Genomic DNA, 16507 nt, shown 5'->3' with positions numbered 1-16507 from the left:
TGTATAATCCCAGTGTGTGATGCCAGTGGTGAGGTCAGGGGTGCCCCAGGGACTCTGACCCTGCTGGTGCTTGTGTCCCACAGGTGTTGTACAAGGAGGAGCTGGGCACAGGCACCCCCACGCCCGTGACCCCAGAAATGGAGCGAGTCAAACGCAACCAGGAGCAGATTAGCTCGGTATTTACACCCTGCAGGATTTATAACAACGGGCTGTTGTTATAATCCTGTGCTTGTGGCCCCCTGACCTTCTTCTTCCTCCTCAGGGGTTTAGTCCTGGCTGGGTTTTAACTCGTTGGTCTTCCACTGTTTGTGCTTTTGGGGGATTTACACCTTCACGTGCTTTTCTTCTGAGAACAAACCTGCCTGAAAATAATCCTGCCATTTCCTGAGCTAAACTGGGCAATCAGAACATCCCTGTGGAGCTGTGCTGTTCCTCCCCACGTTTGTTTTACCCTGAGCCTTTATCTCCTCTCTGCAGTGACCCATTCCCAGAATAATCCACCAGAGCCTCTTCCTTAATCCTTGCCTCTGGAACGAGTGTGCAATGAGCCCCGAGCCATCCTAACCCTAAACACCATCCCACAGCAGTGGGGTTTGGTGGGTCTGGCCCCTGCTGAGTGGGGTTTTTGTGGCACTGCTGTTGTCCCTCACAGGTGATGTACAAGGAGGGTTTAGGGGCTGGCACTGCCACGCCGGTGACGCCGGAGATGGAGCGGGTGCGACGGAACCAGGAGCACATCAGCTCGGTACTGGGGACACACCCTGCTCCCCTTCCACACCCAAACCCACTCCTGTAACTCCTCCATGGCACACCCAGGGCTCTGCTGGGAGCAGCTCTTCCATAGGGAAACCCCAAAAACCCTGGCAGCATCCTGATGTTTTCATTTCCCCCTCAATTTAACTCCTTGCTCCAGCTGGAAGATTTTAACCTGAGGAATTCAAGCACTGGAGCAGGGCCTTGCTTTGCTTCCTAAGGGGATATTCCTTGTGGGAATATTCCTCAGGAACAGAATCCACCCTTCCAGAATCCACCTTTCCATTTCCTCCAGCCAATGGAAAAGGGGATCTTAACCCTTCCCAAATCATGGGCTCAGGGAATGTTGGGGTTGGAAGCCACTTCTTGCCACCACTTCATTCTGGAGTTGTGTTTTGATTTGTGCCCCATTTGGGGTCACTCTGCCCTGTGTGGGGTTTGTGTTCTGTTTGGGGTCACTCTGCCCCATTTGGGGTCACTCTGCCCCAGTCCCCCCGGCACTCAGCCCTGGCACAGACCCCTGGGCAGTGCCAGCTTGGCCACATCTGGAACTGGGCTGGGAAAACTCTGACAGGGAATTTCCAGGCTCTTGGGATATCCCAGCAGCTATGGCAAAACTTTTTATTTTTTTCCTTCACACTTTGCACTTTCAGTATTTTAAATTATTTCTCTTCTCCTTTCTATCCTCCCCCTTCCTTCCTGCCCTATTCTATTCTATTCTATTCTATTCTATTCTATTCTATTCTATTCTATTCTATTCTATTCTATTCTATTCTATTCTATTCTATTCTATTCTATTCTATTCTATTCTATTTACATTCCATTCCATTCCATTCCATTCCATTCCATTCCATTCCATTCCATTCCATTCCATTCCATTCCATTCCATTAATTTTGATTTTTCACCACTCCTGCTGCCCACAGGTGTTGTACAAGGAGGGGCTGGGGGTTGGCACCCCAGTTCCTGTCACCCCTGAGATGGAGAGGGTCAAACGCAACCAGGAGAATTTTAGCTCGGTATTTTTTTATTATTTCAGAAAAAAAACCCCAGTTTTCTGTAACTATTTAACACCTGGAAACTTGAAATCCTCTCAAATTAAGTTATTTAAAATCCCCTTTCTGCTCTTATATTTTTAGGCACTATATTTTATGAAGTTATTTTTAAAAATATTTTCTTACAATTTAACACTGGATGTTTCATCTGCATTATTTTTTTTCCTAAAGTTTATTGTGCATTTTTAAACCTATTTTATTTTTTAATAATTTGCTGAATTCCCTTCCTATAACACTTTCTTCCTCTGCTGGAGCCCATCCAAGCAGTTGGATTTGTATTCCCAGCAAAATTTATGACATTTAATAACTGATTCATGCTACCTAATTTTCCTGCTTCAGGTACATTTGCTGAGCATAAAATTCCATTAATCCCCTCCATGAAATGCAGATTTATGTTTTTTTTCCCTCTTTTTGACTGCCCTGTTGCCCCACAGGTGTTGTACAAGGAGGAGCTGGGGACAGGAACCCCCACCCCTGTCACCCCCGAGATTGAGAGGGTCAAACGCAACCAGGAACACATTAGCTCGGTATTTTGCAATTTCAAATGCCAAAAAAAAATCCCTTTTAATCAATTTTAAAAATTATTTAACCCCCAAATAATGGTTTGGCACAAGAACATCCCTTTCCTTGTGTTTTGCCAATTTTCCTATGCAATCACTCACTTTTTTTAATGAGATCCACTAATGAGTTGAGATTCCTTCTCCCATCTTTTTCCTGCCATCATTTTTATGATCAGCTTTTCCTTTTATTAATCACTCCAATCCTTGATTATTTCTGATTTCCCATGAGTAAAACCCAAACTCTTCCTTTCCTTCCCCAATTCCATGTCTGTGCCCTGAGCTCTGATCCCTGAGCCTGCTGGGCTGGGTGTGGGATGGGGAAATTTTAACTGGAAAAGTGGAATTGCTGCCTGGATTCCTCCTGCCTTTGGTTTGTGCCTTTTCCTTTGGATTTGGTGCCTTTTCTTCCTTTGGGTTTGATGTTTTTTCCCTTTGGGTTTGGTGCCTTTTGTTCTTTTGGGTTTAGTGTTTTTTCCTTTTGGGTTTGGTGCCTTTATTTCCTTTGGGTTTGGTGCCTTTTGTTCTTTTGGGTTTGGTGCCTTTATTTCCTTTGGGTTTGGTGCCTTTTGTTCTTTTGGGTTTAGTGTTTGTTCCTTTTGGGTTTGGTGCCTTTATTTCCTTTGGGTTTGGTGCCTTTTCTTCCTTTGGGTTTGGTGCCTTTTCCTTTAGGAAATGTCACAGGGATGCACTGGAAATGTTCTGGGGGTGTTGGAACAAGTGGAAAAGTGAGGGAAGTGTCACTAAAAACAGGAGAGCACTAGAATTTATATATATGTAATATATATTAAAAATATGTAAAATTATGTACAAATTGATTAATATATATTATATGTAATTCTATATAATACACAGCAATAATTTATATATAAATATAAATTTCTAATTTTTCCCAATACCTCACCTAAATCCAGCCTCCCTCAGCCTCAGCCATAGCAGAGTTTTAAATGAATTTTTGATTCCCAGGGATTTTCAGAAGCCCCTCTCAGGTGCCCTGGGTGCTGCTGGTGCTGTTTGATGGTGCTTTTTGCCCTGTTGCCCCACAGGTGTTGTACAAGGAGGAGCTGGGGACAGGAACCCCCACCCCTGTCACCCCCGAGATTTAGAGGGTCAAACGCAACCAGGAACACATTAGCTCGGTATTTTGCAATTTCAAATGCCAAAAAAAATCCCTTTAATCAATTATAAAATAATCTTAACCCCAAAATAATGGATTGGCACAAGAACATCCCTTTCCTTGTGTTTGCCAGTTTTCCTGTGCAATCACTCACTTCTTTTAATGAGATCCATCCACTAATGAGTTGAGATTCCTTCTCCCATCTTTTTCCTGCCATCTTTTTTATGATCAGCTTTTCCTTTTATTAATCACTCCAATCCTTGATTATTTTTGATTTCCCATGAATAAAACCCAAACTCTTCCTTTCCTTCCCCAAATCCATGTCTGTGCCCTGAGCTCTGATCCCTGAGCCTGCTGGGCTGGGTGTGGGATGGGGAAATTTTAACTGGAAAAGTGGAATTGCTGCCTGGATTCCTCCTGCCTTTGGTTTGTGCCTTTTCCTTTGGGTTTGGTGCCTTTATTTCCTTTGGGTTTGGTGCCTTTTGTTCTTTTGGGTTTGGTGCCTTTATTTCCTTTGGGTTTGGTGCCTTTTGTTCTTTTGGGTTTGGTGCCTTTATTTCCTTTGGGTTTTTGTCTTTTCCTTTGGGTTTGGTGTCTTTTCCTTTGGGAAATGTGGCAGGAATTCACTGGAAGTGTTCCATGAGTGTTGGAATGAGTGGAAAAGTGAGGGAAGTGTCACTAAAAACAGGAGAGCACTAGAATCTATATGTATATTATATATATCTAAAATATATAACATTATGTACAAATGGATTAATATATATTATATATAATTCTATATAATACACAGCAATAATTTATATATAAATATAAATTTATAATTTTTCCCAATACCTCACCTAAATCCACCCTCCCTCAGCCTCAGCCATAGCAGAGTTTTAAATGAATTTTTGATTCCCAGGGATTTTCAGAAGCCCCTCTCAGGTGCCCTGGGTGCTGCTGGTGCTGTTTGATGGTGCTTTTTGCCCTGTTGCCCCACAGGTGTTGTACAAGGAGGAGCTGGGGACAGGAACCCCCACCCCTGTCACCCCCGAGATTGAGAGGGTCAAACGCAACCAGGAACACTTTAGCTCGGTATTTTGCAATTGCAAATGCAAAAAAAAAAAACACTTTTAATCAATTTTAAAATACTTTTTAACCAACCAAACAATATTCTTGTTTCCTTATAATCAACTTACCGGAAAAATAATATCCTGGTACCTCTCAGAGTTTTTTTTTCCTTCATAATTATTACTTACATTGTTCTTACTGCCTTTCTTTTTATTTAGATCATTTTAGTAATTGAATCCCACACTTTGGAGTGTGATTGCCTTTTTTAACTCTTAAAAACCCACCCTCTTTTTCTTAATCAGTCCCAAAAAACCCCTTTCTTTAACTATTAAATTCCCACTCTCTTGTTCTTATTTATACCAAACAATCCTGTTTTTATTTTAAATTTAAAACCCACCCTGGTTTCCTTATTAGCCCCAACACTTCTTCCTTTTAACTCTTAAAAACCCACCCTATTCTCCTTATTTATTCCCATGTTTAGTTTTCTTCCCTGGAGTGAATTTTCCCAATTTTCCTCATTTTACACCCCAAACTAAACCTTGGGTGGGTGTGGCAGTGCTGGGATGTGCTGAGCTGGGAGGGGAACCAGAATTCATTCTTCCTTCCTTCCTTCCTTCCTTCCTTCCTTCCTTCCTTCCTTCCTTCTTCCTTCCTTCCTTCCTTCCTTCCTTCCTTCCTTCCTTCCTTCCTTCCCTTCCTTCCTTCCTTCCTTCCTTCCTTCCTTCCTTCCTTCCTTCCTTCCTTCCTTCCTTCCTTCCTTCCTTCCTTCCTTCCTTCCTTCCTTCCTTCCTTCCTTCCTTCCTTCCTTCCTTCCTTCCTTCCTTCCTTCCTTCCTTCCTTCCTTCCTTCCTTCCTTCCTTCCTTCCTTCCTTCCTTCCTTCCTTCCTCCTTCCTTCCTTCCTTCCTTCCTTCCTTCCTTCCTTCCCTTCCTTCCTTCCTTCCTTCCTTCCTTCCTTCCTTCCTTCCTTCCTTCTTCCTTCCTTCCTTCCTTCCTTCCTTCCTTCCTTCCTTCCTTCCTTCCTTCCTTCCTTCCTTCCTTCCTTCCTTCCTTCCCTTCCTTCCTTCCTTCCTTCCTTCCTTCCTTCCTTCCTTCCTTCCTTCCTTCCTTCCTTCCTTCCTTCCTTCCTTCCTTCCTTCCTTCCTTCCTTCCTTCCTTCCTTCCTTCCTTCCTTCCTTCCTTCCTTCCTTCCTTCCTTCCTTCCTCATTCTTTATTTATTTGTGGGTTTTTTTGATGCTTTCACAGCTTTTACCACCCTGTTTCGCCTCCGGCTGTTCAGATCAGGATTTTTTCCTCCCTCCCCTCCCAGATTTCAGTCCCAGCCCCATCTCCATGTCCTGTTTTTTTTTCCCCATCCCTGACCTGCTCTTCTCCTGCAGGTTCTGTACAGGGAGGAGCTGGGCACGGGCACCCCAATCCCGGTCACACCCGAGCTGGAGCGGGTCAAACGCAACCAGGAGCAGCTCAGCTCGGTAGTGTGGGCAGCAGGAGCTTTCCCTTTAATCCACTCTGCCCCTGCTCCTTAACCTGCCTTCAAAATCCACAATTCCTCCTAATCCACTCATAAACAAACACGTCCCCACTGCGTTCCCAGCTCACTGACCTCCCACTTCTTCACTGGTGCAATTATTTACAAATATTGATGTTGTTCTGAATTATTTACAAATATTGACATTATTCTGAATTATTTGCAAATATTGACGTTATTCTGAATTATTTACAAATATTTACTTTATTCTGAATTATTTGTGTTTGTGTTGTTCTAAGTATTTTTAACCATTTTGTTCCCTGTTCCGACTTCCCTTGATATGCGGTTTTGTTTTTTTTTTTTTAATATCTAAAATTCTTCATGCTTCCTTTTAACCATGGGAGAGGGAGGGTGTGACTCCTCAGGGGGTTTAAAAGCTCCCGTTCCACAGGAAATGTTGGAGTTAATGGATTTTGGGGTTGCTGATGGGTCTGGATGGTTTCTTGTTGTGCAGGTGTTGTACAAAGAGAGCGTGGGGACAGGGACCCCCACTCCTGTCACCCCCGAGATGGAGAGGGTCAAACGCAACCAGGAGATTTGCAGCTCGGTATTTTGCCAAAGAAAAACTTCCTTTTAACTCTTTAAACCCAGAGTTGAAACCTTTTAACTCTCTCAAAGCCCCTTTTTAACAGTTTGGAGAAGGATTTGTCCCAAAATAACTCTGCAGAGCAGGGCTCACTCCTCACTGAAATGTTAACTCGGTTCAGTTGATCTTGGTTTTAAGAGTGATTTTAATGTCCTGATCTAATCCTAAACCCACTCAAGCTCCTCTCCTTTTCTCTGCAGTGCTGCTGCCATTTATTTTCGAGCAGTTAATTGAGTTTTCTTGCCGTGCTCAGCCCCTCCAGCAGGATTTTGTGCTCTTTGATGCAGTACTTACCCCATTTATCACTTCAAGCCAGGCTGCCAAACTACTCCTCTACTAAAACAGTGCCCAGGACCTGCTTTAAAACCACCTGCGGGCCTAAATCCAAGGACAAAAAGGAAAATGTTGTGAGAGCTTTTACTGACTGTGGCTTTCTCTGGCTCCTCTCTCTCATCCCGCAGGTGTTGTACAAGGAAAACATAGGGAAAGCCACCCCCACCCCCGTCACCCCCGAGATGGAGAGAGTCAAACGCAATCAGGAGATCATTAGCTCGGTATTTCCACCAGGAAAACTTCCTAAAAACCGGAGTGAAGTGTTTAACCAGCGCTTATTAACCCCTGAACCGCCTCTGCCCCGAGGCGCAGCCCGTGCTCGCACACAAACCTTTAACTTCTCTTTAACGCTGCCCCAGGCAGGGTTTTACTGAAAAAAAAAAAAAAAAAAATCCCTTTTTGGGGATGGATGCTGTTGTCCTGATTTATTTTTTAACCCTTTCTTACTCCAGCTGTGCTTTGATGTCGATGATTCCAGCCAGGGTCCATTCCTGCATCCCAAATTAATGGGAAAGCCCCAATTGCTCCTCCTGTGCCCCAGCCCTAACTCAGTTTGTCTGCCCTGCTTTCTGGTTGATTTTTTTTGTTGTTTTTATTTTTTATTTTCATTGACTTTTGGATACTCCCCTTGTATCCTGTAGGTTCTGTACAAGGAGAATGTGGGGAAGGTGACCCCGACCCCCATCACCCCCGAGATGGAGAGAGTCAAACGCAATCAAGAGATCATTAGCTCGGTACCTTCCCAGGAATTTCTGCTTTCCTTTGTGCTTCAACTTAATCAAGTAACAGTCTAACTCCCACTCAGAGCTGGTTTTAATTTAAAAATAGATATTTTTCTTTTTTTTCCTGCACATTAATTGCTCCTTCTAAACCCAAATTACTTTGGTGTTAACGGTGTGATCCAGAATTTTATGGTTCTTTTTTACAACTCGGTTTGTGAATTTGTGGGTTCTATCCAGAGCATCTCAAAAGTTTGGATCCCTTGGTGGGGATCAGGAAATGTTTGGGTTGGAAGGGACATGAAGTTTATTTCATTACCTCCCACTAGCCCAGGTTTTCCAGGGATATTCCGGTTTTTCTCTCTGTGTTTAGTGTTCACCTTTCATTGGATTTGACATCAGGAAAAAAACACCCATCATTATCTGGGGCAGCGTGGCAACAAAACTCCCTCCTGCCTCCCAAAAAGTTCAGGAATTGCTTCAAATATAGCTTAAAAAAGCAATTAAAGCATTTCTTAAAGAGCTTTTTAGAGCCAGAGGCACTTCCTGAGCCCCCCTCACCTGGATAGAGCCCTTCACCCCAAATCCCAATTTTCCTCTCCCTGTTCCTCACCCTCCTGGCAGCACTAAACCTTTGAGGTTTGAAATCCGGTAACAAAGTGATGATTGGTGTGGCAGCCGCGGTGCCGTGGGGCTGTTTGAGAGCCGGGCTCGCTGCTCTGTGTCCCGCAGGTGTTGTACAAAGAGAACGTGGGGCAGGCGACCCCCACGCCCGTCACCCCCGAGATGGAGCGAGTCAAACGCAACCAGGAGCAGATCAGCTCGGTACTGCCCCGGGGAAAACCCTTCCCAAACCTCCCCAAACTGCAGTGCTTAACACCTCAGGATGTCATGGGGCTTTTCTGAATAACCTCACTCTGCCTGGTTTTAGTTAACCATCTAATTTTTTTCTTTTCAAAGTCACTTCTCTGAGTACTGTAATCTTAAAGGATTTTTTTTTTTTTCCTCGTTTAACTTGTTAATATGATTTTTTCCTTTTTTCTCCCCTTTGCTAACGGCTGGTGTTGAGTGTAAAACCCAGTAACATCCCAGTTGTGGGTTCTGCCCTGGTGACCGAGTTCCTTTGTGGTCTGTAGGTTGCATACAGGGAAGGTTTAGGGAAGGCCACTCCCAGCCCGGTCACCCCGGAGATGGAGAGAGTCAAGCGGAGCCAGGAACAAATCAGCTCGGTACTGCCAAGCACCTTGTGTCAAAAATAACCATCCTCAGCCAATTCCACCTAATTCTGCCTTATTTTTGCCTATTTTCCCTTTGATTTTTTTTTTTTTTTTTTTTTTTTTTTTTTTTTTTTTTTTTTTTTTTGCCAATAACGTTGCAGCTGCTTTGTTTCCCCAGATCTCCACTCTGCAGAGCTGGGTTTGCTTGAACATTAACCCCAGTCCCAGAACAGCTGGGATTCCTCCAGTCTGAGCTGTGTTTGTGCCCTGCAGGTGCTGTACAAGGAGCACATGGCCAAGGGAACTCCGACCCCACTGACCCCAGAGATGGAGAGAGCCAAACGCAACCAGGAGAACATCAGCTCGGTGGGTGGAACACAGTGGAATGGTTTGAAAGCAAAAAGTGAGAGACCCCAAGTCAGAAATACAATTTAATAGGAAAAAGAAAAGAGAAAAATAAAGTACATGCAATAGTACAATAGAAAAACCACTGACAGAGTTGGAATACAACCTGACACTCTGCTGGTTGGGGTGGTGGCAGCAGTCCAGATGAAGTGGGGATCCTGTAGAAAGGTCTGGTAGCTCTTTTCCTCTGGGATCCAGTGGGAAAGAGCTGCCTTGGTGTTCCAAATCTCAGTTTTTATCTGGGTAGGAAAGGCTTGGCTCCTGCCCTGGCTGGAGCATCTCCCAGTGGGATGATGGAATTTTATCAGCCATGCCCTGGGACTCACTGGCCATGAACAGGAGATATCTCCTGGAGGGAGGATGGGCTGTGGGAAAGATAAAGATGATTGCCCAGCTGGTTTAAAGATGGTCCATTAACAGGAGATATTTCCCACAGAGATAAGGATCACTGCCCCACCTGGTTTTAACAGATAGTGATAGAAAACACACTTTTGAGCACATCTTTACACTGTAGCCTAGGACACACAGGAAAAGAGCATTTCATCCCTGAAATCCTCACTCAGACAGGAGAGGTTTGGATACAGAACCACAGGGAATTATTTTAAAACTTTCTGTTGCAATCAAGTGTTTCTGTGATGAACTAGGTTCACTTGGGAGTTTTTAAACGGGTAAATTTCAAATTACTGCTGTAAGACTCTGGTGTATAATATTATGGTTCTTCAGCAAGAGTCACATATAAAAAAAAAATATAAAAATTTGGGGGGCCTTTCTCCAGGCCCTTGTTTGCCAGCTTGGTGCTCCAGAGGTAATTCCTGTCCTCTTCCTCCTCTGGCAGGTTCTTTACTCCGACAGTTTCCGCAAGCAAGTCCAAGGAAAAGCAGCCTATGTCCTGGACACCCCGGAGATGCGGCGCGTGCGGGAGACCCAGAAACACATCTCCACTGTAAGAGCCCTTCCAGAGCTGTCCTTTCCCTGGGAAGGGAGTTAAATATGAAAATAACCCTCTCTGGCAGCAAGGACAGCTGGTTCTTGTGTCCTACCAGGTTACCCAAGTCTTGAATGCTAAAGCGAGTTTGGGATTAGGGCTCTCTCAGGATTAGGAAAGCCAAAGTTCAGGAGCTCTCCATGCTGGGAGTGCCCCTGAGGGAAGCAGGAATCACAACCCTTTGGAATTGCTGGGAATGCCCCTGAGGGAAGCAGGAATCACAACCCTTTGGAATTGCAGGTGAAGTACCACGAGGACTTTGAGAAGAGCAAAGGGAGCTTCACGCCCGTGGTGACCGACCCCATCACAGAGCGCGTGAAGAAGAACATGCAGGACTTCAGTGACATCAGCTACAGGGGCATCCAGAGGAGGGTGGTGGAGATGGAGAGGAAACGTGTGGACCAGGACCAGGAGAACCTCACAGGTCAGGACACCTGGGCACATCCCTGCAGGAGGGGTTTGATTTAAGCTCAGCCACTCAATTCCAATGTGTTGTCACCCAGAGATGTTCTCATCCAAATCCTTTTGGAAAATATTCTCCCCCAAGAGGTGTAAATCACCTGTGATCTGCTGTCCCTACCTTGAGAATTTCACTGCATCTATGGTTCTTACTTATATTTTGAACTTCATCTCTATCTGTTAGACAAATACCTTGCTGTAGATTGATTGTTAAAAAGCCAAATTTGTGCTGCAGAATTGAGAAGCACTAATTTATAAAATAAAGGTGATTTTTCAAAGAATTCCAGACCAATTTGGGGTGGAGGGACATTAAAGCTCCTCCAGTCCCACCCTGCCATGGGCAGGACACCTTTCACTATCCCAGTGTACTCCAAGCCCTGTCCAGCCAGGGCTGGGGAGGGCACAGCCCCTGTCCTGCTGTCCAGGCCAGGCTGTGCTGCTCATCCTCCCAGGAAATGCCATTTTCCCTGCAGGGCTCCGGGTGTGGAGAACCAACCCTGGCTCTGTCTTCGACTACGACCCTGCTGAGGACAACATCCAGTCCCGGAGCCTGCACCTCATCTCAGGTGTGTCCCAGGGGCTCCACAGGGGAAAAAATGGGATTTACAGTCCTGCAGGGATGTGGTCTGGGTGCCAAACACAGCTGAGACACCCCAAAGGACACAGGGGAGAAATTGGCTGTAGCTGCTCCTCACCAGCATAACAGTAGTTCAAAAGATACATTATTAATCTTCTTTTCATGAAATGATCCAACAGTGACAGGAGGAGGATTGTTTATATGATCCACAGTTGCTGTGATACAACCTGTGCTTCCTTCTGGAATTACTGAACAGGCTGTTCTCAGTGATCTTCTTTTAAATTCCTGCCTGAGAGGAAAAATACCTGAATGGTAGAAAATCATGGGGATGGTTCAGTGCTGTGTCAGGAAGAAAATCACAGGACAGTTAGAATAAAAATGTTGCAAGCAGCCAGGATGAAGGGGAAAGAGGCTGGAGAAAGGATAAAATACTATGAATATTGAAGAACAGGACTTGAGCATGGAATACTTAAAAAAGCACAGGGAAATCTCATTATGGAACTATAGAACTACACTGGGGTTGTGGAAAAGTTCAGCTGAGCAGGGCTGGGTTCTGTGAGGTCTCAGCTCTGGGGTGGGTGACTCTGAAAGTTCCAGGGTGGTGACTCTGAGTTCTGGGGTTGGTGTCTCTGATCCCCAGGGTTCTGACTGATACCCCAGGTACTGTCTGAGATTCCAGGTGCTGACTGAGATCCCAGGGTGCAGACTGAGGTCCCCAGGCACTGTCTGAGGTGCCCAGGTGCTGTCTGAGATCCCCAGGGTGCAGACTGATATCCCAGGCACTGTCTGACATCCCCAGGCACTGCCCAAGGTGCCCAGGTGCTCTCTGACATCCCCAGGCGCTGCCCAAGGTGCCCAGGTGCTCTCTGACATCCCCAGGCACTGTCTGACATCCCCAGGTGCTCTCTGACATCCCCAGGTGGTGCTGTCTGACATCCCCAGGCACTGTCTGACATCCCCAGGCACTGTCTGAGATCCCCAGGTGGTGCTCTCTGACATCCCCAGGTGGTGCTGTCTGACATCCCCAGGCACTGTCTGACATCCCCAGGCACTGTCTGACATCCCCAGGTGGTGCTCTCTGACATCCCCAGGTGGTGCTGTCTGACATCCCCAGGTGGTGCTGTCTGACATCCCCAGGCACTGTCTGACATCCCCAGGCACTGTCTGAGATCCCCAGGTGGTGCTGTCTGACATCCCCAGGCGCTGTCTGACATCCCCAGGCACTGTCTGAGATCCCCAGGTGGTGCTGTCTGACATCCCCAGGCGCTGTCTGACATCCCCAGGCGCTGTCTGACATCCCCAGGCGCTCTCTGAGGTGCCCAGGCACTGTCTGACATCCCCAGGCACTGTCTGAGATCCCCAGGTGGTGCTGTCTGACATCCCCAGGCGCTGTCTGACATCCCCAGGTGCTCTCTGAGGTGCCCAGGCACTGTCTGACATCCCCAGGCACTGTCTGAGATCCCCAGGTGGTGCTGTCTGACATCCCCAGGCGCTGTCTGAGGTCCCCAGGCACTGTCTGACATCCCCAGGCACTGTCTGACATCCCCAGGTGGTGCTGTCTGACATCCCCAGGCACTGTCTGAGGTCCCCAGGCACTGTCTGACATCCCCAGGCACTGTCTGACATCCCCAGGCACTGTCTGACATCCCCAGGCACTGTCTGACATCCCCAGGCACTGTCTGACATCCCCAGGCGCTGTCTGACATCCCCAGGCGCTCTCTGACATCCCAGCCCTGACAGTCCCCGTGTCCCCCCAGTGCAGGCCCAGCGCCGCAGCCGCGAGCACTCGCGCTCCGCCAGCGCCCTGAGCATCAGCGGCGCCGCCGATGAGAAATCGGAGCCGTCGGACGGCACCGAGCAGCGCCTGTCCTGCTACAGCAACGGGGGCTTCTTCACAGCCACGGCCACAGGTACAGCCCCAGACACAGGGAGCTGCCTGGGGGAGTGCTCACATACCCCAGAGCCAGGAAAAAACACCCCCAAAGCGCTGAGCGTGCACAGCCAGCAGCTACAGATCAGCATCTTCAGTGGATACGGACCTGTCCCTGCTCTTCATCCTGACACATCCATCACAATCCCATAATGACCCCACACAATGAGCTTTATCCCTACCAGCTCCACCACAATCCCATAATGACCCCACACAATGAGCCTTATCCCTACCAGCTCCATCACAATCCCATAATAACCCCACACAATGAGCCTTATCCCTACCAGCTCCATCACAATCCCATAATAACCCCACACAATGAGCCTTATCCTGACAGCTCCATCACAATCCCATAATAACCCCACACAATGAGCCTTATCCCTACCAGCTCCATCACAATCCCATAATAACCCCACACAATGAGCCTTATCCCTACCAGCTCCATCACAATCCCATAATAACCCCACACAATGAGCCTTATCCTGACAGCTCCATCACAATCCCATAATAACCCCACACAATGAGCCTTATCCTGACAGCTCCATCACAATCCCATAATGACCCCACACAATGAGCTTTATCCCTACCAGCTCCATCACAATCCCATAATAACCCCAGGCAATGAGCCTTATCCCTACCAGCTCCATCACAATCCCATAATGACCCCACACAATGAGCCTTATCCCTACCAGCTCCATCACAATCCCATAATAACCCCAGGCAATGAGCCTTATCCCTACCAGCTCCATCACAATCCCATAATAACCCCACAGTGATCTTTATCCCTACCAGCTCCATCACAATCCCATAATAACCCCACACAATGAGCCTTATCCCTACCAGCTCCATCACAATCCCATATGCCCACACAATCTCATAACCCCGCACAATGACCTTTATCCCAAATAACCCCACACAGTCCCATAATAACCCCCAAATCATATATATTGCAACCAGCTCCATCACAATCCCATATCCCCACAAAATCCCATAACTCCACACAATGATCTTTATCCCAAATAGCACCATCACAATCCCATAATAACCCCACACAATGATCTTTATCCCAAATAACCCCACACAGTCCCATAATAACCCCCAAATGATATCTATCACAACCAGCTCCATCACAATCCCATAACCCCACACAACCCCCTGATAACCCCACACAATGATCTTTACTCAGACTAGATCCATCACAATCCCATTATAACCCCACACAATGATCTTTATCCCATAACACCCCCGATGATCTTTATCCCAAATAACCCCACACAGTCCCACAATAACCCCTCCCCAATGATCCCATCCCATAATAACCCCTCCCCAATGATCCCCATCCCATAATAACCCCTCCCCAATGATCCCATCCCATAATAACCCCTCCCCAATGATCCCACCCCATAACAACCCCTCCCCAATGATCCCCACCCCATAACAACCCCACACAATGATCCCCACCCCATAACAACCTCTCCCCAATGATCCCATCCCATAATAACCCCTCCCCAATGATCCCACCCCATAAACCCTCCCCAATGACCCCACCCCATAAGGACCCCACCCAATGACCCCACCCCATAACAACCCCACACAATGATCCCCACCCCATAACGACCCCACACAATGACCCCCCCCATAACAACCCCACACAATGATCCCCACCCCATAACCCCTCCCCAATGACCGCCCCCCCATAAGGACCCCACCCAATGACCGCCCCCCATAAGGACCCCACACAATGATCCCCACCCCATAAGGACCCCACACAATGACCGCCCCCCATAAGGACCCCACACAATGATCCCCACCCCATAAGGACCCCACACAATGACCGCCCCCCATAACGACCCCACCCAATGATCCCTCCCCATAACGGCCCCACCCCATAAGGACCCCACCCCATAATGACCCCACCCCATAACGCCCGTCTCCCGCAGTGGGGTACCGGCAGGTGCGGGCGGTGGAGCTGCCGCAGCAGCGCTCCTCCTCGGTGCAGACACAGCAGACCACGCTCTCCTCGGTGCCCTCGCAGCCCTCCACGGCCGGGGTGAGTGACAGCTCATCGTCACTCATTAACACTAATTGGGAGCTAATTAACATTGCAGCCTGCGGGGCTGAAGCTCTGCATGAAACCAGGTGAAGGTGTGACAGGGATTTAATGGGACAGAGCGTCCCCTGTGCCTGGAAACTGGATTAACAAAACTGAATTAACACTTGGAAAGTTTGAATTAGCGCTGGGAAACTTGGAGTTGGCACTTGAAAATCGTGAACTAACACTTGAAAACTGAGTTAGCACTTGGAAAATTTGAATTAATGCTTGGAAATTGTGAATTAGAACTTGGAAATCTTGAATTGGCACTTGGAAATCGTGAATGAACACTTGAAAACTGAGTTAGCACTTGGATACTCTGACTTAGCACTTCGATACTCTGACTTAGCACTTGGAATTTGTGAATTAGGACTTGGAAATTTTACACTTGGAAATCTTGAATTGGCACTTGGAAATCATGAACTAACACTTGAAAACTGAGTTAGCATTTGGGTACTCTGACTTGGCACTTGGAAACTTTGTATTTGAAAATCTTGAATTAGGACTTGGAAATCCTGACTTGGCACTTGGTGTCCCTGCAGCCATTGTCCCAGGTCAGGCTTTGACCATTCCGTGTCCCTGCAGAGCAGGTCCTGTGCCATTCAGGGTGTGTCCGCTGTGTCCCCTGCGAGGCTGTGACCGTGTCCCCTCTGTGTCCCTGTGTGTCCCCTGTGTGTCCCCTGTCCCTGCAGAAGACCTTCCGGGCCATGTACGATTACACGGCGGCGGATGCAGACGAGGTGTCCTTCAAGGACGGGGACACCATTGTCAACGTGCAGGCCATCGACGAGGGCTGGATGTACGGCACGGTGCAGAGAACCGGCAAAACCGGCATGCTGCCCGCCAACTACGTGGAGGCCGTGTGAGCGCCCGGCCCCGGGACACGGCTCCTCTGGGGGTGGGACATGTCCCTCTGGGGGTGGGACAGCTCCTCTGGGGCTGGGACAGCTCCTCTGGGGGTGGGACATGTCCCTCTGGGGGTGGGACAGCTCCTCTGGGGGTGGGGACATCTCTTCAAGGGCTGAGACATCTCTCCAGCTATGGGATTTCTCTCCCAGATCTGGGACACCTTTCCTGGGGCTGTAACACCTCTCCCGGGGCTAGGACACCTCTCCCAGCTCTGGGACACCTCTCCTGGGGGTGGGAC

General features: G+C 47.6%; 1 protein-coding gene across 13 annotated transcripts in view; it reads left to right on the top strand.

Moving 5' to 3' along the window:
• Positions 1-16235, top strand: part of NEB (nebulin) — a 101974-nt gene extending 85739 nt beyond the window's left edge. For 2 of the 13 annotated variants that reach the window (XM_079310850.1, XM_079310849.1), the window contains 11 exons: positions 7105-7197; positions 7618-7710; positions 8428-8520; positions 8832-8924; positions 9186-9278; positions 10153-10260; positions 10543-10726; positions 11235-11327; positions 13096-13248; positions 15209-15318; positions 16053-16235. In XM_079310850.1, coding sequence (XP_079166976.1) covers positions 7105-7197; positions 7618-7710; positions 8428-8520; positions 8832-8924; positions 9186-9278; positions 10153-10260; positions 10543-10726; positions 11235-11327; positions 13096-13248; positions 15209-15318; positions 16053-16226 — 1287 coding nt within the window. In that variant the 3' untranslated portion in view covers positions 16227-16235. Of the gene's footprint in view, positions 1-83; positions 177-652; positions 746-1677; positions 1771-2240; positions 2334-3409; positions 3485-5908; positions 6002-6511; positions 6605-7104; positions 7198-7617; positions 7711-8427; positions 8521-8831; positions 8925-9185; positions 9279-10152; positions 10261-10542; positions 10727-11234; positions 11328-13095; positions 13249-15208; positions 15319-16052 lie in introns of those variants that run through there. The other 11 variants (XM_079310852.1, XM_079310851.1, XM_079310843.1 and 8 more) reach the window with 9 other exon arrangements.
• The last annotated feature ends 272 nt before the right edge of the window (positions 16236-16507 follow it).

This window comes from Erithacus rubecula (genome assembly GCF_903797595.1).
Source record: "Erithacus rubecula genome assembly, chromosome: 8".
NCBI classification, from domain to species: Eukaryota; Metazoa; Chordata; class Aves; order Passeriformes; family Muscicapidae; genus Erithacus; species Erithacus rubecula.
The sequence above is the reverse complement of the archived record's forward strand: the minus strand, read 5'-3'. Positions and strand labels throughout refer to the sequence as shown.